General features: G+C 40.4%; 2 protein-coding genes across 4 annotated transcripts; one reads left to right on the top strand and one right to left on the bottom strand.

The window, feature by feature from the left end:
* Positions 1-691: 691 nt before the first annotated feature.
* On the bottom strand, positions 692-8,468 carry MDH1B (malate dehydrogenase 1B). 2 transcript variants are annotated; one of them, XM_069021497.1, is made up of 9 exons: positions 8,447-8,468; positions 7,465-7,577; positions 6,386-6,520; positions 6,095-6,237; positions 4,938-5,440; positions 3,836-3,977; positions 2,693-2,856; positions 1,460-1,599; positions 692-770 (listed from the first exon to the last, which is right to left on the bottom strand). In XM_069021497.1, exons 1-9 carry the CDS (start codon positions 8,466-8,468, stop codon positions 714-716), a joined length of 1,419 nt encoding a protein of 472 aa, XP_068877598.1. In that variant the 3' UTR covers positions 692-713. The 2 variants fall into 2 exon arrangements, with proteins under 2 accessions (XP_068877598.1, XP_068877597.1); XM_069021496.1 differs by lacking the exon at positions 8,447-8,468 and having other exon boundaries at positions 7,465-7,617.
* Positions 8,469-8,559: 91 nt separating this feature from the next.
* FASTKD2 (FAST kinase domains 2) lies at positions 8,560-19,380 on the top strand. Of its 2 annotated transcripts, none has more exons than XM_069022215.1 (12): positions 8,560-8,622; positions 9,249-10,010; positions 10,415-10,518; positions 11,956-12,064; positions 13,418-13,541; positions 14,664-14,803; positions 15,091-15,263; positions 15,650-15,813; positions 16,409-16,627; positions 17,547-17,631; positions 18,658-18,772; positions 19,233-19,380. In XM_069022215.1, the coding sequence occupies exons 2-12, from the start codon at positions 9,351-9,353 to the stop codon at positions 19,350-19,352; spliced, it is 2,013 nt and encodes a 670-aa protein (XP_068878316.1). In that variant the 5' UTR covers positions 8,560-8,622; positions 9,249-9,350; the 3' UTR covers positions 19,353-19,380. The 2 variants fall into 2 exon arrangements, with proteins under 2 accessions (XP_068878316.1, XP_068878315.1); XM_069022214.1 differs by having other exon boundaries at positions 8,584-8,714.
* Positions 19,381-20,568: the final 1,188 nt, after the last annotated feature.

Raw genomic sequence — 20,568 nt, 5'->3', positions numbered from 1 at the left:
CGTGCAAGGAGAGAAGCAAGGCACTTTGGGAATACTTGAACACCTGATACTAATGTCACAAGAGAAGGCCACAACCAAGCACAACACTGCTAGCAGTGATAAGGCCTCTGCTTAGCCTTTAACGCTGACACAAGAGGAATGGAACAGCTCTACAGAACAGCAGTGCCATACAAGTAGAGAGCAGACAGGGAAGGACACTTACCACACTCACCTGATTGGGAATCCCCCATCTGGGTTAAACAAGGTCACGATTAGCCAAATAATTAAACTCTGCATTCATCAGGAATATCTTATTGTGTCTGTAGCCCTTTCCCAAGAAACAAGCATGGATAACCAAAAGGCTCTGTACTCAGAAGAGGCTCTAGGCATCAGCTCCAAAGTTTCCCCATTCTTCAGCCTGCCCTTAATGGAGAAGAACAGCTCATAGTACAGAAAGGGCTGATATAAAAGTAATGGAAACAATCTGAAGGAAGGGAGAAAGAATACAAACCAGGGAAAAGGTCTGTAGGAATGAAAACTAGAAAGAAATGGCTTGAACATTAGAAAAGTGCAGGAATTTCACAAGCTGAAAATGGAGAAAAAGTGAAAAAACAAAACTAAAACATGCTTTAGTGTTCATCTGTTATTTTTCTGATGAAGGAGGACAGAGAACTTGAAAAGCAAATTAAATAGGAAAAGCAGCACAGAAACACTTGGGAGAAGATGTGGAGTTTCTATTCTGCTTCATATGGATGCATTTCGCTTATTTCCTTTAGTGCAACGAGCTTTTCCTAAATGGAAAAAAAAGCATTTTTAATATCACCCATTCTTTTAATCTGCTATAATTTCTAGCACAAACTTAAAATATGTTAAAACAAAATAATTCTTATACATTACTAGTATGACTGAAGATCACAAAATCTGATTAAAGCTAGAATGTAGAGTTTGGGACCAGTCTTTTTTAATATTTCAGTAGTATAAATAGTTTCTTTTTGCCTCACTAAGTGACAAGAAGGTTATGATTAAATTAGTGCTCAGTGATTTTGTATTTTCTGAAAAATCCCTAATTCTAGTAAGGTCTGGCCTTCAGTCATGCAGAGTCACAGCCATAAAAATGCCAAAACATACATCTTCTGGCATAGAAATACTCTGAATACCACATAAGCAAAATCAGCACAAAATGTGGAAACATTAAATTAAAGGTAATATTTATGTTTTGCAAAAGCCTGCAGAACTTTGGAGTGCAAATTCTATACTTACATAAGTAAACTTATTTTATCATCTCCTTTTTGGCAGAAGAAATGTCTGTTCATTTCAATACACAAATACTACCTTACACTTATAAATACCCGGTCTCTACCAAGCATAAGTGCATGTGTGCAGTTTGTACATCTAACACTTAAACGTCTCTGTGTTCAAAGTTGCATCACAACATGCCCATAGGTGGCAGAATGGGCATACATGAGACTCAAATCCTCACCTGAACCAGCTCGTGGGATAAACGTCCCAGAACTTTTTGGGTCGTTTCATTAATTTCTACTTCTGTCACGACTTCCCAGTTACCATTTTGGAACCTCACTGGCATAGAGAAGACAATTCCTTCAGGAACGCAAAACTGACCTGAAGAAGAGGGGGACAAAATGACAAAACATGTTATTTCTGATTACATCCTCACCAGTGTTGACATTAAGTCCTACAGACCTGCAGAAGTCTGCAACTATAAGATCTCATTATAAATGGAGACTGCCTTTTTCAATCTACAGCTCAAAAATGAAAGTCCCTTTTACTGTAACTTTGTACTTTAGTTAGATGTACGTGAATCATAGCATCAGACACGTTTGGGCTGCAAGAGGCCTTTAAAGGTCTCTAGTACAACCCTCCTGCCATGGGCAGGGACATATTCAAATGTGTCTGAGACCCATCGAACTTGACCTTGAGTGATTCTAGGGTTGGGGCATCTTCCACCTTTCTGGGTAGCCTGTTCCAGTGTCTTACCATACTCATTGTAAAAATCTAATCTAATTTGACCCTCCTTCACTTTAAATCCATTACCCCTTGACCTATTGCAACAGGCCCTGATAAAACGTTTGTCCCCATCTTTGTTATAAGAACTTTTAAGCACTGGAAGGTGCCATAAGGTCTCCCCAGAGCCTTCTCTTCTCCAGGCTGAACAACCTCAACTCACTCAGCCTATTTTCATAAGAGAGGTGTTCATCCCCATGATGATTTTGTGTGGCCCTCCTCTGGACCATCTCCAACAGGTGTCTTTCCTGAGTTGTAACACAACTGCTGGATCGGTTGTACATCTTAAAAAAGGGGAAAAATTATTTATTTCATAAGGCTTAAATGGCTGCTGTGAAATATTCCATTTATTGGTTCACATAACTACACAAGAAGAACACACTTTTATAGCCTAGGCTCTAAGAGATATAAAGAGTTCTTGCACAAAACACATCAGAAAAGCATTTTAACTAAAAAACTAAGAGATCATCTGCAAAAAGACAATATTAACCTAAGAGATGCCTGTAAAAAGTGAGTATCATCTGTTAGATTTTGAAGCTCTTATCATGAAACAAACTCTTAGCCTCACGACTTGTTTAACAAGTTTTTATTAAATTAAAAATATTGGTTAAAAAATAACATTATAGATAGGGGAAAGCTATTATATGCAGGTAAAGCTACAAGAGAACACGTGAAGCAAAAATAGATTTACCTTCACTAAGTATTCCCACAGAAATGATCTCCTCAGAAGGAGAGCCATGGAACCAGTATCGCAGTACAGTGGCTACTGCATGAGCAGGTAACATTCCTGTACAACGAGACACCCGGGAACTCAGTGTACTCTGTGCAGATAGGAATTCTGAATGGATCCATTCACTACCAACAAAAAAATGGGGAAAAAGGGATGAAAAACTAAGATGACTGCAGGAAGAGTAGTCTCCTAGGGAAAAAAATCCTAAACTTGAGGAAAGAAAATAGTCAACACTTACTCAAACTTCGCTGCTGAAGGCATGGCATTTACAGACAGAGAAAAAAAAACGGTCTAACAAAAAGTAGCTTAAAAAGTAACAACAAGTACTACTTTTCTATGAAAGTTAGGTCATTTACTCAAGTAGAAACCTCAATTATCATTGTAATTTATATTCTGTGTTACTTAATATTTTATATGTAATTTATATATTACTGTCTTATGTAAGAACTCAGCCATGAACCATTTGAGGCTCAGTACAAGCATAGAACAAAAGAACAAAAGAAATGTCTGCTCTCCAGTAAATGCTATCTAGACCAGAGTGGGAGTTCCAGATAGCCAGGCCTGGGTGTATGTCACATCTGCAGCCCTCTCACTGCACCCACCCTTTCTCTGCTACTCTTCTTTACACAGGAAGCTATCTAGCTGCCAGGTATCCTTTTCACATATGTTAACAAATCATCAGTTTTGGGAAACTGACGACATTAATATGCTCAGGCCTATTCCATGTAATTCAGGTACAAGTATCTGTTTAATACTATTTCAAAGTTTCTTCATGCAAACTAGACATCTAAGTCACTACCTGAACTTTCATTACTTCTTATAAACTGCTCATGATAGAAGAGAAACCCACTTAAAATGTAGGAAAAATATAGTCATAAACAAAGTTGGCAGGAGAGTCAGATCTATGTAAAGCACTAGGAACTACTCAACTTCTTCTGCAGATGGAGTACCTCAGCTTGTGTTTTCCTTTATGTATAGTGCCAATCAGTAAAGACAAATCTTGAAAACAAAAACCTTTCTTGATGCTTTATTACACGGTTCAGATAAACATGGATTAAAAGCAGTTATTCAATTTTACTTTAAAGAAATAAATCTGTACTGTACCTATCATAAATCACATTCAACAAAGGACGCTGAAAATTAGCAGGGCCTCGAATAGCACAGTCATATCCATAAAGTTTTGCATGTGACAAATCAATGTAGTTAGAGCCAGTAATATTGCCCCAAACAATCACATCTTTAACTCCTGTAACAAAGGAAAATACATAGATTAGTGAAGAGACAAATACTTTCAGAAAAATAGGCTTCAGAAATCCCTTTCAAGATGAATTACTCAAATCAGTGCCCTGCCTTGCTACCAGAAATTATTTGATCTGAAAAATGCAACCAAGTTCTCCATAACATATGAAACCTCATCACAAGCAGAAAAGGAACTTTAATTTATATCATGTTACTGTAAATAATAGACAAAATCTAGTAAATACTCAACTCTTAAAAACAGTAACAAATCCTATTGCAAACATACAGCAGTATTCCTTTTAAAATCCTGTAAAAACAAATACATAAACAGTAAAAACATTCATTAAAAAAATAAAAACTACCTGCTTTGGTGCAAAAGGATTTTCTCAAATAACCTGCTGATAGGCTATTCAGCTTATTAACTTGCTTTTCTATTTTATTAGACTCCAAAGTATCTAGACTTGTCATCAATGACCAGTTCTACCTATGCAACACTTACAGAATACTGATGCTGAGCAGACTGTCAGAGCACACCTTTGCTATGTGCAGAACTGTGCAAATATAACCAAGCTGTAACAGTTGACCTGAGAATGAAAATTAATTAACCTCAAAAAAATACTACAACACAGTTCTACTTTACTCTCATTATCTGCAAAGCAGTATGCTGTCATGTTTATTCACAGCTCCAAAATAACAATGCACTACAAAGTGCAAATGCAATCTTGAAGTCCTAGTTCCCAACCTGCAACACAACTGTCTTCCTTAGCATATTTCCAGCATGAAATACACACCAGAGTGGCAGGGCTGCATCCCAGAGCAAGCAAAAGACACCCTGGCATTCTGTACAGCCACGAAATTCAATGGGTGCACCACTGTGCATTTCTGCATGCACATCAGTTGTGTTCTGGAATGAAATATGTACTCCCAAAGGTGCGCTGAATTCCCCAAATGCCACGTAAATATTCACCTGCTGTGTTCATATTCAGCTTCCTGGCCAGCATGGCTTTAGCTGCACTTTCCCAGGATGTTGCAATGGCAATGATATTTTCAGGCCTAATGGATGGGCCATACGTCCTTAACATCATTGCCTTAAGGTTTGCAAAGGTTTTTCCTGATGAAATTACTTTGACCTCACTCTTGGCATTCTTCTCAATCAGGGGAGCATACACTTGGCAGATCTCACTCACTTCTCTGATGTAGTTCTCAAGGGATTGGACTTCAAGGTTCAAGAGGACATCATCAAGAACAATGACAATATCAGCATCAATAAAAGCCTGATCTATTTTTGTGTGCTCTGAAATACTGCGGAGGAGTGGGAATGCCATGTCTTCAGCTTCCATTACAATACTGTGAAGAATTTCCTTAAACTGGTCAGTGTCAAGCAAATGGATACTGATTTCTGTGGTCATCCCAAACACTTCTCCACTTGCCAACAGAGGGATCAGATGATAACAGATTGGAACTGATGCACTGATAAGAGAATATGTAGAAAAGTTACATTAACAAGGAACCACTGCTGGTTTGGAAGTATTACATAAACATAAAGGTGTTTATTTTGTACTTGATTACATTTAAAGATATCATTAGCTTGGATCCTTTACTGTTCCTTTTGTCATTTTAACAGGTTAAGAATTAAAACAGTTGGGTCCTCCTTTCATTTGAAGGCTTTTCCATCCTGTGCATTTCACTCAATGCTGTCACTTAAAAATTGATGTCTTTATAGAACCACAAATTTTTAAGGTGCTCTATTAAGATTACTAGAAATACAGGAATTTCTGAAGGTAAAGCTGCAAGAGATTTTACCTACTTTAATATTTCCAATAACATTTAATGCAAGATGGTTGCACTACAAAATTTCTAGCTTACTTTGTAAATACTTGCTTTTTCCCTAAACTGATCTGAGGTCTAAATGATGCCTGTTCACACCCCTCATTTGAACTGGTGTAAAATGTAACAAAAGCATAAATTATTTCTAAGTTATATACTCATTGCTCATAGTGAGGGGTGCAGAACCCAAGTCAAACAATCAAATTACAGGGATTTGTGCTTAACTTCATACGTGATAGGAAAAAGTGCCATCTTCTGAACTGAGTAAAAGTTCACAGATACTCTCTTCACTCTCACCTGGTGATCCAGATCTGCATAGGTTTGATAAGACTTTTAATCTCTTCATCCTCTTTTACAATTTCAAGATGCGCCTGCAGGTTCTCCTCAGCAATGTCTAACATTTCCTCACTCAGCATCATTGAAGTGATGCCATAATACTGCTAAGAACAAAAAGATGATCTCTAATCAAATGGCAGCTCAAACCCATCAAGGTAACATTAACAATAGCTTTATTTTACATTTGAAGGAGGGAAAAGGAACAACAATGTTGTAAAACATGGGCTTATAGTATTAAAGGCAGCTTGTTACCTGAGCATATGCCAGAAAATCATTAAGTCCTCCCAGAAGCTGACCCTTCCCTCCACGGTCCAACAGTTCTCTCCAAATGATAGGAGACTGACTGTGTTCCCATCCATTTGTTTCACAAATGTCATGGAGCCACTGCTGATTTAAACATCCCCACCAGATGTTTTAATACTTCACATTTGATAACATTTAAACAGTACAGCTACAAGCATTCTTACTATTTCCTCTCAATATATGATGACAGGGTGCCTCAGAATGTATGTACCAGTGGGTAAAAAAATGGGGGAATAACACAAAGCAAGGTATGGTGATACACTGGGATGGCTCACCTGAAGGTCTTGATTTCACTTAGTTGTCTTAGTGATACAGAAGACAAGCAATGTTGTGAAGCAGCAAGTAATCTGAGGATTCTTACTTAGCCACATTAGGTAAGTAAGCTGAAGAGGTCAATTGCTTTTCACTTAACTGTTCAAGTTACTTGGCGGAAGTGTCAAGCATAATATATGAGGTAATAAATATCATAGTACTGTCTATCTCATGGAGTAAGACTGCAGTTTTTTCAGAGCCTTATAGGCAGCATGTCTACAGTGTAAGTACTCAGAAAGGCCCATCCACATTGTAAACAAATATGTAATATTTAACTTCATACTTTCACAGTAATTCAAATGCCTTGAATGCCATGAAGGCTCTTGACAAGTAAGAACTCTGAAGATATATGTAATCACAGTGAGCAAAAGATTTACAGGCTGAACAGCCATTTATACTTAAAAAAAAAAAAACCAAAACCAGAAAACCAACCAACCAACCAAAACCACACTGAACTTTTTACTGACATAATACACATTTAGGCTGGTCCATACTTTGTGCCCATCTTCTGTGGTAAAACTCAGAGAAGTCAGTTGCTCAAAACATTGCAACCTTCCCTCTGGCTGGCTCTCACAGCCAAAGCTGCTTCTGCAGCACCTCTAGCCACATACCAAACCTCTAATAGAAGAGAAGAAGAAATATACTACGGATAAGCACATTTCTTGGTTTGTAGAGCAGTGGGGCACCTACCAGCAACTTGACTTACAATCCCTTACCTCCCACTTGTCAGGGTGCTGAGTAATCTTGTGAACCCTGAAGTTGGGCAAGTTAGTCTGGAGATAGTCAGCCAGGAGTTCAGCTTTAGCATAGTAAGGGCAATTTGCCTTACCTGTGAACATAGCAACAACACAAATGGATGGTTTTGACATTCAGTGATAAGGGCTTAAAAAACCAAACGTTGTTCAATGCGAGCCAGCTAAGGAGGGGTACTTCTGCAGGTGAAACAGACTCTCGAGCCAGCGTCCAAGGGGCCGAGAAGGCCACCCCTGTGGGGACAGCAACAGAGAGGCTGAAGTGTCACCGGCGGCTCATGGGGAGAACGCTGACGCGGGACCGGCTGAGGCCCCGCGCCGTGCGGACACGGCTCCCGGAGAGCTGCAAAGACAGGGACGGGGGTGAGCCCGCAGAGAGGCGCGACCGCTGCAAGCACGGCGAGCCCGGGGCCCGGTACAAGCTGCCGGCGCTGCCGGGGCTCTCCTGCCCGGGTCCCAGGTCCCGGTACAAGGCGCTGCCGTCGGGGCTGCCCCGCCGGGGTCCCGGGTCCCGGTACAAGGCGCTGCCGCCGGGGCTGCCCCGCCGGGGTCCCGGGTCCCAGGTCCCGGTACAAGGCGCTGCCGCCGGGGCTGCCCCGCCGGGGTCCCGAGTCCCGGGTCCCGGTACAAGGCGCTGCCGCCGGGGCTGCCCCGCCGGGGTCCCGAGTCCCGGGTCCCGGTACAAGGCGCTGCCGCCGGGGCTGCCCCGCCGGGGTCCCGAGTCCCGGGTCCCGGTACAAGGCGCTGCCGCCGGGGCTGCCCCGCCGGGGTCCCGAGTCCCGGGTCCCGGTACAAGGCGCTGCCGCCGGGGCTGCCCCGCCGGGGTCCCGAGTCCCGGGTCCCGGTACAAGGCGCTGCCGCCGGGGCTGCCCCGCCGGGGTCCTGAGTCCCGGGTCCCGGTACAAGGCGCTGCCGCCGGGTCCGCCCGTCCCGGGTCCGCCCTCACCCGCCACCACGAACTTGGCCATGCGCGCGCCGCTCTCGAACGGCCGCTTTGGCGTTGCTCCGCAACGCGCCGCGCGCCGAGGCAGTTTGTCCCTCGGCACGCGCCGTCCGTCTCGCGAGGCCCGCCGAGAGCTCGCGGGGCAGCGGGCCCGGTGTCCCGCCGGTGCCGCGTGCGAGGTAACAGCAGCGCCGGGAGTCCCGGCCCGGCCCTTCCCGGCCCGTTCCCGCCCGGCGCTATCCCCGCCGTTCCTTCTGCGTGATCCGAGCCGGTGCGAAGCCTCCGAAAGACCTCTGTCCTTTTGTACTGTCCCGCCCTGTTGGGCAGCGCTCCCAGGGCCAGCGGGAAGTGATCCCGAAACCCAGCGGCTTCTCCCCGGCGCCGGGAGAGTGAGCGCCCGCGGGTGTACCGTGAAGGCGGCTTTCCCGTGGGATGGCAGGCAGGCTGGGACAGGCTGGCGGGCGGGATGCTGTTACCCGCTGGTGAAGGTCTGCAGGGACCCTCCAGAGCCCTGTCGGGAGACGCTTGTGCCTGGGAAAATGTCATTTAGGAAAACACTCTGCTTCCCAGCAGAACTCTCAGGCAGAGCGGCAAAGAGGAGGCAAGAGTTGATGCCCGGGCTGTCTTTGTGCTGAGATGTTTGACTGAAATGTAGGAGACCAAATAAAAGCCTCTCTGCAAACCATTTTCTGGGGATCTTTGATCAAGTCTTCTCCCTTCCTGTAAAAGTGCATAGATTTGGCAATTGAAACTGGGGGAATTGAAAGTCTGGTAACTAATCCATAATTTTCAATTGTTTTTACAGATGAGTGATCTTGTGCAGTTTCTCCAGAACTGTTTCCACTGGTAGAATGTCACCGGATCTTTGAGTTGGTGTTTCAAATCTATTCATGAGGCATTAGCAGAAATGAATAATAAGATAAGTTATTTGTTAAATACTGTTAGATGCGTGCATAGGTACAGTTCTGTGCTCACTCCCAAATATTCATCCACAACAAGAAAACATATTTTATGGATTGGCAGATACAGGGATCCCTTGGGAAATGCGAACTTCAGGAAATTACTTTTAAATATTTTGCCTTCTCTGCATGGATCATCTCTTCGATTTCTATCTCAAAAGACAGATGTTTTTAGCACAGGTGCAGAGGCTTTGGTAAGTGAGAAGGCTTCCCAGAGCTCCTTGGAAGTTGAAAAGTTGGATGATTCTGAGAGCTTCAAACCGAAGCGTGTAGAGGATCACAGTGACCTGTTCTTCACCAGTCTCCGGAAGTGCACCTGTCCTTGCGACGCGCTGGACTTGGCTGCAGAGGCGGCTGTTTCCATTAAGCACTACACGAACTGTTTAACCATGGCCTGGAGGCTCTTCAAAAACCTGTCAGAAGAGCAGCAGCGCTATGAGAAGCAGCTGATCTTTGAGCACCCGGCTTTTGTGAAGCTGTGCCAGCAGCTGCTGCGCGATGCGCGCAGGATGACGCGTGGGGACCTGGTGTTCAGCTTGCACGCCGTGGTGCACCTCGGCGTGCCTCAGAACACGCTCCTGGTCCAGACTTTGGTGAGAGTGTGCCAAGTATGTATGAAAATCCTTTTCCTAAATTTGGGCTGAAACCTCGTGGGTAATTCTGGGAGGCTGTGCAGCATCAGAGAGAGTTGGATTATATCCCTGGTTTGGTCTGATGTTCCATGGAAACAGTTCCCGTAGTTCATTTGTGTGGACTTCTGATTTCCTTAACTTTTGAAACCACTGCTTGATTTCGAATTTAAAAGAGAGGAGAAGTCTCAAAAATCATTACCCTTTCAAATCAACTAAATTTGACTGATGTGAGACCCTGTGGAGTCTTTGCAGGATTAAAGCTTGTAAATTGACTTTTGAGGGGAAAAAAAATGGCAGGTGCAGAGTAAGAGTGGTCAGTTTTTCTTTTCTGAGACTTTTACTGGTTTGAAGTAATCTGACATTGTCAAAACTTTTAACAGGAGAAGCTCAATCAACTTGATAACCGATGCATCTCAGTTTTGGCAACTACTTTGGCAGGGATGGATAAAGACAAGAATGTGAGCGCTCTTCAAGCTGGATTACAGTGAGAAAAATATGTCTTTCATGTGTTCTTCGAATTTAAATGTTGTTTGAATGCATGTCTGTTAGAAATCATCAAGGGTATGTCTGCACATAAAATACATCCTGTGGTTTTAGGATTTAAATGATCAAATGAGACAAAAGCTGTGCTAGACAGTGAATTATGGCACTGTCTTTGCAGTTTCAAGGAGGAGGGCTTCCAATGATAAAGGGTGCTAGACTGGTCCGCAGGGGATTGTGTTCTGACTGCAGCTCCACTAGCGTAGTTTTTTTGTGATGTTGATCAAGTCCTTTCACATATCTATCCCTCTATGCGGACAGGAGGTGATGAGACTATCTTACCTAGGGACCTCTCTTATTTTTCATGATGAAAAACATTGTTTAACAGCCTGGGAATATTTTCTTTTAGTTTAGTAAGTAAAAATTCAGATGAAGACTAGTTGTATCCAGCAAGTGCCTCTGTGTAGTGATTTATCAGAATAACTTCTTTGGCTGTAGTGAATTTTTTCTGGGCCAGTGCGGTTTGTGTGTGTGACCAATCTGCTCACTCCTATGAGATTGCTTTTACTGAAGCAGTCACAAAACTTGCTTTAGTGCTTTTAGTGATTAGTGCTTTTGACCCTGTATCACATTCTGCTTTGAGAAAGTGGAAGTGATACCCAAAAACCAGGTTCCCCTGGAGGCACAGGTACACAGTTCTTAAAAGCTGGTGGAAAGCAGGCATCCCATCTACAGTTCTCTGTCTTGATGTCTGTAACTCTGGCCCATTTGCAGGGATGAATTTCAGACCAGTGCACTGCCTTTGAAAGTGACACTTCATATTTTTGTAGGCATATTTACCTGTATAGGTATATTTAAGGGTGGTTCAGACATAGCAATTACAGTACCACCCACCGAGCCAGAAAAGGAGGTGCTGAGAGTGCACTTTCATCTTGTGCATATGATCTCTGTGTTACCTCCTTCTGTTCTTGCAGCCCACAGCACTGCTTGTTTGGTTTCATTCCTAACTTGCATCTATTTGTTGTCTGTGTCCATTCTTGAGTTTCCTGTCTGTTTCAGAACTTGCCTGCCCATCAGTGATTTAAAGATAAAAACATGCAATTTTCTTTTTCTGCAGAAGGGTGATAATTCCTTGAGGCTTAACAGCACTCATATTTGCACTGTCACATGTGCAGTCTGGTCAGGTGCCCCTGCTGTATCAGCAACAACATTCATCTATCAAGATTAACATTGAGAAAGCATTTATAATTATTTCTATGTGTAAAATATCTGTGCTGCAGCTACGTCATGTAGAGTTATGCCAACATTTCAAAAAAAAGGAGGTGGAAGAGGAGCAGGGGATTACAGCTTTAACTTGGGGGGTATGTCAGTGAAGAAGAATGGGGCTACTTACCTGTTTCTGCTGGAATGAGGAGAGCTCTTGTGTGTGTTTCTCCATCAGGTTACTAGTGGAGCAGCGCATTTCAAGTATCAGAGACATCTTTATTCTGCAGAACCTGATGAAATGCCTGGGAAAAGATGCTCCAGTTTTTCTGAAAAAGAAATTAGAGGTAAAGTTAGTTGGAGGCTCATTTATACTCCCACAAAAGCCTATGCTGTTGCATCATTTATAAATTGTGTATGGTTCTTTGCAGACACTGAAAGAGAAAATGTAATAGCAAGGTAACTGTATTTGCTATATGCATCATAGTCCAGCTATATCTGTAGGAAGAACTTATATTTGGAGGCTGGTAACAAGAGGAATTGAGGCAGTAAAACATCAGTGCCCTTACCTCTTTGTGCTGGCCACGTGGTGTTTCATAGAAGAGCTGACAGGCTGTTTCCTCATTCCCTTGCCCAGCCTGTGACTGAAGAGAAGGTGACAGAAAACTGGTCTGTGATGGGGCTGTGTCCAGTAACTGTAGGGGGCAGGAGGACTGGTGGGAGTGAGATGCCAGAACTCCCCAAGCTCATGGTCTTGTTTTTCTGTGTATGTGAAAGGTCTCCTGGGAAGTACAATGGCTGGGAGCATGTTGCGGGTTTTATGGCAGGGTGTTCTGGGTTTGTGCCCTGATTTAAAAACTCTTTTTGAAATCTTCTTTCAAAGAGGGCCTGCTAGTGTTTTCATCACATAACTAAGGGCTCTGATGTCAGAGTTTGTAATAACATTCATGAAACATCATAAACTGAGAGGAAAGTAACATTTGCACTTGTTAACTAAAGGGAGCCCTTAATTTTCTGAGCCCACAGGGTGCTATTTTTTTACAGTGTAACTTCTTATCATAGATGCATTTTACATTTAACTTCTGACACATATACAATAAAAATACTGTATTTTAATAACCAATATACTTTGTAGTTTCATTTTTTGTGTAATTTATATCAATCTAATTACTGCTTTGATAAGTGAAATCTCTTGTGGCATCAGAGCTGACCTTCCCTGCCTCAGTGCACATTTGTAGCTGGGTGTTTGTATTAAATACAGGCCACTCACATACTGTTGGGTCACTTTGGAGGCTTACAGCTTTCATGCACATGCAAAACCATAATTGGACTACTATGAACTTTTAAGTTGACTGTGTTTGTTTTATTTCTGCTACTTTCTTAAGAGTTGGTAGAAGATACGTATTCACAGTATTTGGAAATGACCTTTACTGAGACTTTTTTCTTTTAAAATAACCAAATAAAGGCAAATTGCTGGAAACTTGTGTACTGACATGTTTCTAGAGCATTTGACCTGCTATAATTGTGTATTAAGAAATTGAGAGTAGATATTTTATGCTTTTACTGTTTTTTGCTTCTTTTTCTTTCATATAAATCTGAACTAAGGACTTTGGGAAAGTTTTGGTGAAAATGTCTTCACCAGAAAGCAATTATAATATACCCGAAGAATGAAGGATTTAATAAACTCTGGTTCACTTTAGATGGCAGTTTTGAGAGAAATAGATGGTTTGACTTTTCCGAATGCTCTGCGTATGTTTTTGGCTCTTGCTGCAATGAATTACTGTTCCCTTCCAATCCTGAATGCCTGCAGTAAAAAGATCCAGGGTAAGAAAAAATTATGTTAATTAAATTTCCCTTCTGTATACCAAATTCCTCCTAATTATTGTCTCATCTCCCTTTTCTGATTTCCTTTAAATCTCAGGAAACATCTTTGTTTTACAGGATATTGTAGTTATGTGGAGCCATTTGACAAGCAGCAGGACAGAAAATTACTGATCAATAATAAAAGCAAATAGCTCTTGTCATCTCTGCCCTTAACATTTACCTGATTTACATATTTTTCTTTACATTTTTCTGTACACAGGATTTAAGAAAAAGAATTTAATTCTAGCAAGAAAAAGAGATTTCAAATAAAATTTTATAACAAATCTGAATTGGAAATTGACAACTTACAGGATGGATTGGCGACTTGGTGTGATTAGTTGGTAAACTAAAGGGAAAATAGTGTTTCCTTGATTACTGGATTTAATTATTGAGTACTGCTTAATAATTAACCTCATACTGTAGCCCATAAAAACATTAAATGAAAGCTAATGCTTTCACCTCTTTCCATACCTTTCCAATACATTGCTTAATTATATGTGGTTAGTATGTGTTGATTCATGCTTAAAATATGTAAGAATTTGTGTCTCAGAAAGCATTAAGGTAGCAAAATAGCATTCTTAATAGAAATGACCCAGAAGTGTTAAGGCTGCTTGAACAGCCTTTATGGGTCCTTGTTGTTCATACATGGTAGGACACAATGTTTAATCACACATCCTGGCTTCTCCCATAGGACTTTGACCACACTCAGCACACAGGCCAGGTGGCATACACAGAGGGAACAGTGACTTTCTTCAGCATTTTTTTTAGTGCATGCTGAAAATCAAAAATCCTGGAACAGAAGACATGCTGGGAATACAATCTTCTTGCTTATTTTGTTAATTTGTCCCCTTTTGCTGATTAATGTATTGTAGCTTGATTCTGGCTCAGTTTGGTTTCTTCTGTCTCTCAAGTTTCTTCATGTGTTTTAGCTTTGCTTAGCTAGTCTCAGTCTTCCACAGTTTCTTATCATATTTTTCCCATCCTCCATCCCTTAACCAAACTGTTCCCCCAACATGTCAGTGTCTCCAACCTACAGCTCCCATTGCTTTTTATCATTTGTCCTTCTTTGATCTTCTGTTACAGAAAATGTCCATGATGCTCCATTTCGGCAGTTAATTCTCATTCTGGAAGCTTGTCACACTCTCCAGTACCGTAATGTAAAACTGTGCTCAGCATTAGCAGGCTATGTTAATTCTACTGCCTACCTTTGGGACAAAAGACAGGTAAATTATTTGAGACCAAATAATGTATAGTGGTACTAATAGAGTATCTGATGCTTCTGTCTTAGCTTTCTTCATGTTTGTGCTTGATCTTTGGAGAACAAATTTGTATGAATACCGATCTGATGAAGTTGATAGTTACATTTTTAAAATGCTGTTCTATCTATTGATAAGTAAAGAAACAAAAGTTTGGAAAAATTTGCTTTCATTAAAAAATGTGTTCTATGAAATCAACAGTTAGGATCAACTTCACTGGTTTTCTTGACTTATAAAGCTATCTTTTGTTTTAGATTTTCCTTTTTCTCTCAGCCTGCGAGACACTTGGCTTTCAGCCTAGGGAGTTGCTGGAGATTTTTACTGAGAAGGTGACAGAAGACCCTGAATTCCTTAACTTGAAAAACCTTTTGATTGTTCTTCGAGTGTATTCACGACTCAACTATGTTCCCAGAGTCCAGAAGCATCTGTAGGTTTTCATTTAGAGTGCCTGATAAAATGTTACATAGTCCTTATAGAGTAATGTATGGCAACTAGTATTTGGTTTCATTTGTGAAAGAGCTCATAATCCTGTTTAATTAATCTGTAAGGTAAATTGCTGTGTCTTTCCACATTTTTTCTGAATAAGATTTTTTTTTTCTTTAACTGAAAATGAAGACCTTGGTTCTAGACTGACCAGGCTACTAAATCTGTTGATAGGTAGCTGTATCCTCAAAGTAAGAATCGAGTGTTAGATAACACAAAATACAATTATACAAGATAATAAAGATTTCCAAGTTGTATTTTTGTTTGAAATATGTATTTTATATAGCCTTATTTGTGTTTTGAGATACTTTTCTTGTGCTTTTGGAAAAGGTTTTTTGAGACTCTTCATAGCTGCTTGAATAAGTGCCTGCCTCAGATTTCCAGCACAGAACTGCTGAAGGCAGTGTATTCACTTGGCATCTTAGGATATCTTCCCCACCATGCACTTGATGTGCTGCTGCAAAAGGACAGCAACGATGAACTTATACTGTCAGGTCAGACCTTACTTTGTCATGTTCTTGTTTTCAACAGGATGTCTGCCTGTGTATGTAATTGGTTGTAACTGTGTTAAAAGATTCAAAATTCAAGAACACAAGCATGATTAATATTAAATTTGAAGTACTCAAGACAAAGTTAATGTAGTGATGGTGATCTGAGTGACCTGGGCCTCCATTAGGGAATCAGGCTTATTGTCTTGGGCTCCATGGTGGAAACAGTTTAACAGTAGGTGTGCAATTAAATGCAAGAGGTGAAGATGGGATTTGTGGAAATGGTAGAAATGTGTAAGGGACAGGAGTTCTATAGTCAATAGATGTTCAGGCATTTTTAGAAACATAGGAAGTCTTAACCTTTGCAAACTAACTTTAGTACCTGGAATCGTGAGTAAAAGTGGGATTTGGAATGCTCTGAGTTATAATAAGGTCCTTGGAATGGTTTGTAGAAGAATTTGGTTTCCACGTTACAATTTTGTACAGCTAGTAGAGTAGTCAAGTCGAGTTTGCTGTACTAGAACAGACTACAAATGATAATAAAATGAAAAATTCTGTGGGATAATACATTGTATGTAATATTTTTTGTAACCTTTTTCAGATGATCTTAAAGAACAAAATGCAGCGATGCTTCGCTGTGTGAAAACATGTATGGAACTTGACAGCCCTTCTTTCACAAAGCCTGCATTTGTGCTGACTGAGAATTCGTCCTCATTAGTATCTCTTAATCTCAGAAAGGCTCAGGAGGCACTGATAGAACTCCTGGGAGGCGAGAACATGTTTCGGCAAAATGTTCGGCTGCCATACAAATATCATATTGGTATGAAGCTATGTAACTGTCATATTATTTTTAATATGGATTTATAGTCCCCAAAGTAATGAGATGGTAATAAATTTGCATAGGGTGCAAGTGATTAGAAGTTTAACACTTTGAAGATACAGTCTTTTAACAAATGATGTCATTGATTGGTGAATCTACTTTTTATGATGCTTCTGTTTAAGTTTTTAATTCCATTTGCTATAACTTTTACAATTTCTCTTGTTTGTAAAATGCTTTGGACTTCTTTTTAGGCATCAGCAAGTAGATGTTAATTGTACCTAAATCCAGTGTGGCCAACTTCGAGAGAGTTGACATTTTAATACAAATCATATTAGAAACAAAGTCAAACAGCTGCCTTTTGTCCTCTTTTGTTCTTGTTTGTTCTCTTGTTTCTTCTCTGAAGTTCCGGCTAAGATTTAGGCTCTACTTTCATTTATGAAATGGGATATGACCTTCTTTTGGTTTCTCTTATGTTTTGATAGTGCCTTTTTTTTTTTTTTCAGCCACCTCACCTAGCTTACCAGTTTTTCTGTATTAGTAATAATTTTTTTCCTAAGTATTTCTAATGAGGAATTGGATTGCAGGAAAATCTGAGTAGGCGTGACAGACGGTGATCAAGAGTCGTTTCTTTAAATAATGATTTCACTCCATAAACTTAAATCTGCAGTTTCCAGAAACAAATTTATTTCTTCTTGAGATGGGCAAGCTATAACTTTCTATTTGTTGCAGGGAGGGAAAAGCTATCAGTAATAATTCAATTATTAAGAGAACAGCAATTAGAAACAGACCAGTGGTGGTGTCTATTAACTTTTTCAAATGAGCTGTTCATTTGAAAACAATTTGAACAATTAATGGGTTCAAACGAGAACATTAATTTTAACCTCTTGCAGAGTTAAATGTTTTGTTGTTTTGTTTTCAGATTTTGAAATCAGAATGGATTCAGACAGAAAGAAAGTGCTCCCCATAGTTGCAACTGATGATCATCCTGACTCACGTGTTCAGAGGTGTCTTTTTTTGACTGCTTTTTTTTTCTGGCAGGCTAGTTTTCTTTGTATGTGTCCCATCCAGTTACTTCTTTGGTTCACTTATTTGCAGAAGCAAAGTAAATAACTCAGTTGTTATCTGTGCTAACTGGAATATGCAAAAGTTGCCGTGCCAGCGCAGAGCAACAATCCATCCAGCTCGATACCTTCTTCCAACAGAGGCTAACACTTAACATTTCAGAGAAAGAGGCAGGAAACATCACAGTGATCTGATACTCTCTTAATGAATGCAGATAGCAATTTTTTTTAAAGTATTTGTCCAATTAGACATTCAGTTCTCTCAAGTCTCAAAAATTTGCATCTCAGTGGTATGTTATGGCAGTTAATTCAGCTACTGAAATACAATTTGAATAAAAAGGATCATCATATCTACATTTTAGGTGATTAATTTAATCTTGTGTAGAAGAATGACCTCTCAGTAACTGAAGCAGGACATACATCATTTAAGTAATACTTAAGCAGAATTGGGTAACACTTAACATTTGTCTGCTGGATCACTGCACAGCAATGTATTTTGTACAGTTTGCTTTTCAATAAAAGGAGAGCTGGTGAATTGTGTAACAGAAGCTCAGTGTTCCAAGGCATTCAGCTTTCCTCACCCTTCCAAGCAGGTTTTTATGGCAGGAAGTGATTCTGAATATCATTAGCAAAGGATCAAAGTAAATGCAGAATCTGTCAAATTAATGGAGAATGTTGAATGATCTATTTCCTTCTCATTGTGGGAGAAGTGGAGATTTAAGTACTTAATTCTGGTGTAGGTATTTGGGTAGATGCTGGTACCTGTGTGAAGCTCATGGAAGAGAAGAGTCTAACTTACTTAAATCTGAAGAAGGAAGAGGATAATGGCATTTGTGCAGTCCTGCTATTTGTGCCTACCAGAAAGACATGTATATTCTGCAGTGTTAACAGACATAATTGAGTCATTGTCTTATAAATTATTATTCTGCATTTATACAGTGAAGTCTTCCCTACTCTTCTTGATTGCAGGTTGGCTTTTCTGTTTGCTCCTATGTCTGCCTTCTGTCTGGGCACAACACACCCCCAGGGAAAGCTGGCAATGAAGAAGCGGCACCTAAATAAACTGGGCTATCATGTGATTCTGGTAAGAAGAGTCCTGTTACTGTCTCTGTCTTGATCCTGTTATCAGCACAGTGATGAGTATGTTTGGTAGATGAGGCCTTATTCTACAAAGCATGAAGATTCACCAGGAATGGTAGGCTTTCTCCAGAGTGATAATTGTGTATCATTTCTAGTTAGAGGGTAGTGGTGGTGTCACTAAGGGAGAAAGGAGAGGGGAACTCTAAAAGACAAGCTACTACTTACTATTATCAGTAAATAAATAGTTGAGGGGGAAAAAAATCAAGCCATGAATTGCTTTGTACCTAAGAAACCTACGTGTCTTTGGCTTATATCCCTGATTTTTATAGAATAAATGATTCAAGCAAACTTGTTTTCAGAATACAACAACTTCTGTGGCCTTCTCATCACTGAGCACTTGGTTTGTAGGACAGGGTAGTTTGGACAATCGAAATAATGTACTTTTTCCTTTTCCTTTCTTACAGATCCAGAGCAAGAAGTTTCAGGAAATGACAAAAGAAGATGCGGTTGAGTTTTTGAAAGGAAAAATTTATTCAGAAGATGCTGTCTCTTTTCCTGAAGCAACTGTGCAGGATAATAATTAAAATAAACTAAGAGTTTTCGGTCTTCTGATTTCTCTTTTTCCTGTGTAATTACTGTAAGGATTTTAACAGAAGAGATAAATAGTTTTATTCACAACTGCCTGCTCCACCCTATTATAGAGTAAGAAAAGTTAGTGAAACGAACATTGCCTGCTGATAGTGAGGGTTTTCTCTTGTGAAGTGGGAGCAGATTTTCTTTAGTGGAAGGAAATAATTAATCCAAAAAGTACCCTGATATCTATTGCTGTTACAGTGTCTTATTTAATCTGTACTTTGCTTCCCCTCCCGCATACCCCTTATCAGATTTCTCTTGAGCTGGGCCAGGGAAAAGATGTAACTATGTCAAGTGCTATTGGAACCTGGCCTATAAGTAGGCACTAGAAGGATTCTCTCTCAACATCCTGTGTAGTTCCTTATGCAGAACTATATATGGTAAATCAGTAAATAACTAAGCCTAAGTGGTATATTAAAAGATCTGGTTATGTAGAAAGTTTCTGAAAAAATCAATCTCGCTCAGTTTTCAGACGTTTAGGCCAGTAATGGTTCTGTTTGCTGTGTGCTCTTTTTTTGAACCCTTTGCTTCACTGCTACTGTAATAGATTTTGGTACTTCTCAGTACAAGAACACAGATCTGCCATGCCTTTATAAACTGCCTCCTGTTCTCTGTTTCTGATATTAGCTCTAGTGCTGTTCAAAGAGGTGTTGCAATACTCAGATTTGTTCATTACACACTGTGATGCATCTCCACTGACCTGTTACGTAGTGGTGGAATTGATTATGTTGTCAGAGTTCTAGAACTGCAAAGCAGCTTTGGACCTTTGATAGAAAGGAGCAGAGTGAACTGATACATCTTTTCTGTCCTTGGTAACATGTAACTGATAAAATGCATTTTGTTCTGCTGGAGTTGCTGAAGTTTCCGACAACAGCTTGCTTGTTTCTGCTGTGTAATCAGATCTTCACTCAAAATTTACTGTAGCACAGGCCCATGGGCATGAAGGGAAACAGGGAAATAGCAATTCTTTCTACAGTGACTATGTGCTACCTAACCGTGGTGCCCTTGCTTCACTTGCTAAGCTACAAGCACAGTGTTCTTTGTCTTTCTGAAGTAGCATGGACACATGGTTAAGGTACTACAATGATGATAAAGAAAAGGTATTACAGTAATGAGATAAGGTGGAAAGAAACAATATGCTTGGAAAAATTCACTGCCCAACTTTTT

Source organism: Aphelocoma coerulescens, chromosome 7 (assembly GCF_041296385.1).
Source record: "Aphelocoma coerulescens isolate FSJ_1873_10779 chromosome 7, UR_Acoe_1.0, whole genome shotgun sequence".
In the NCBI taxonomy this organism is placed as follows: domain Eukaryota; kingdom Metazoa; phylum Chordata; class Aves; order Passeriformes; family Corvidae; genus Aphelocoma; species Aphelocoma coerulescens.
Note: the sequence above shows the minus strand (reverse complement) of the source record. Positions and strands in the feature narration are given on the sequence as shown.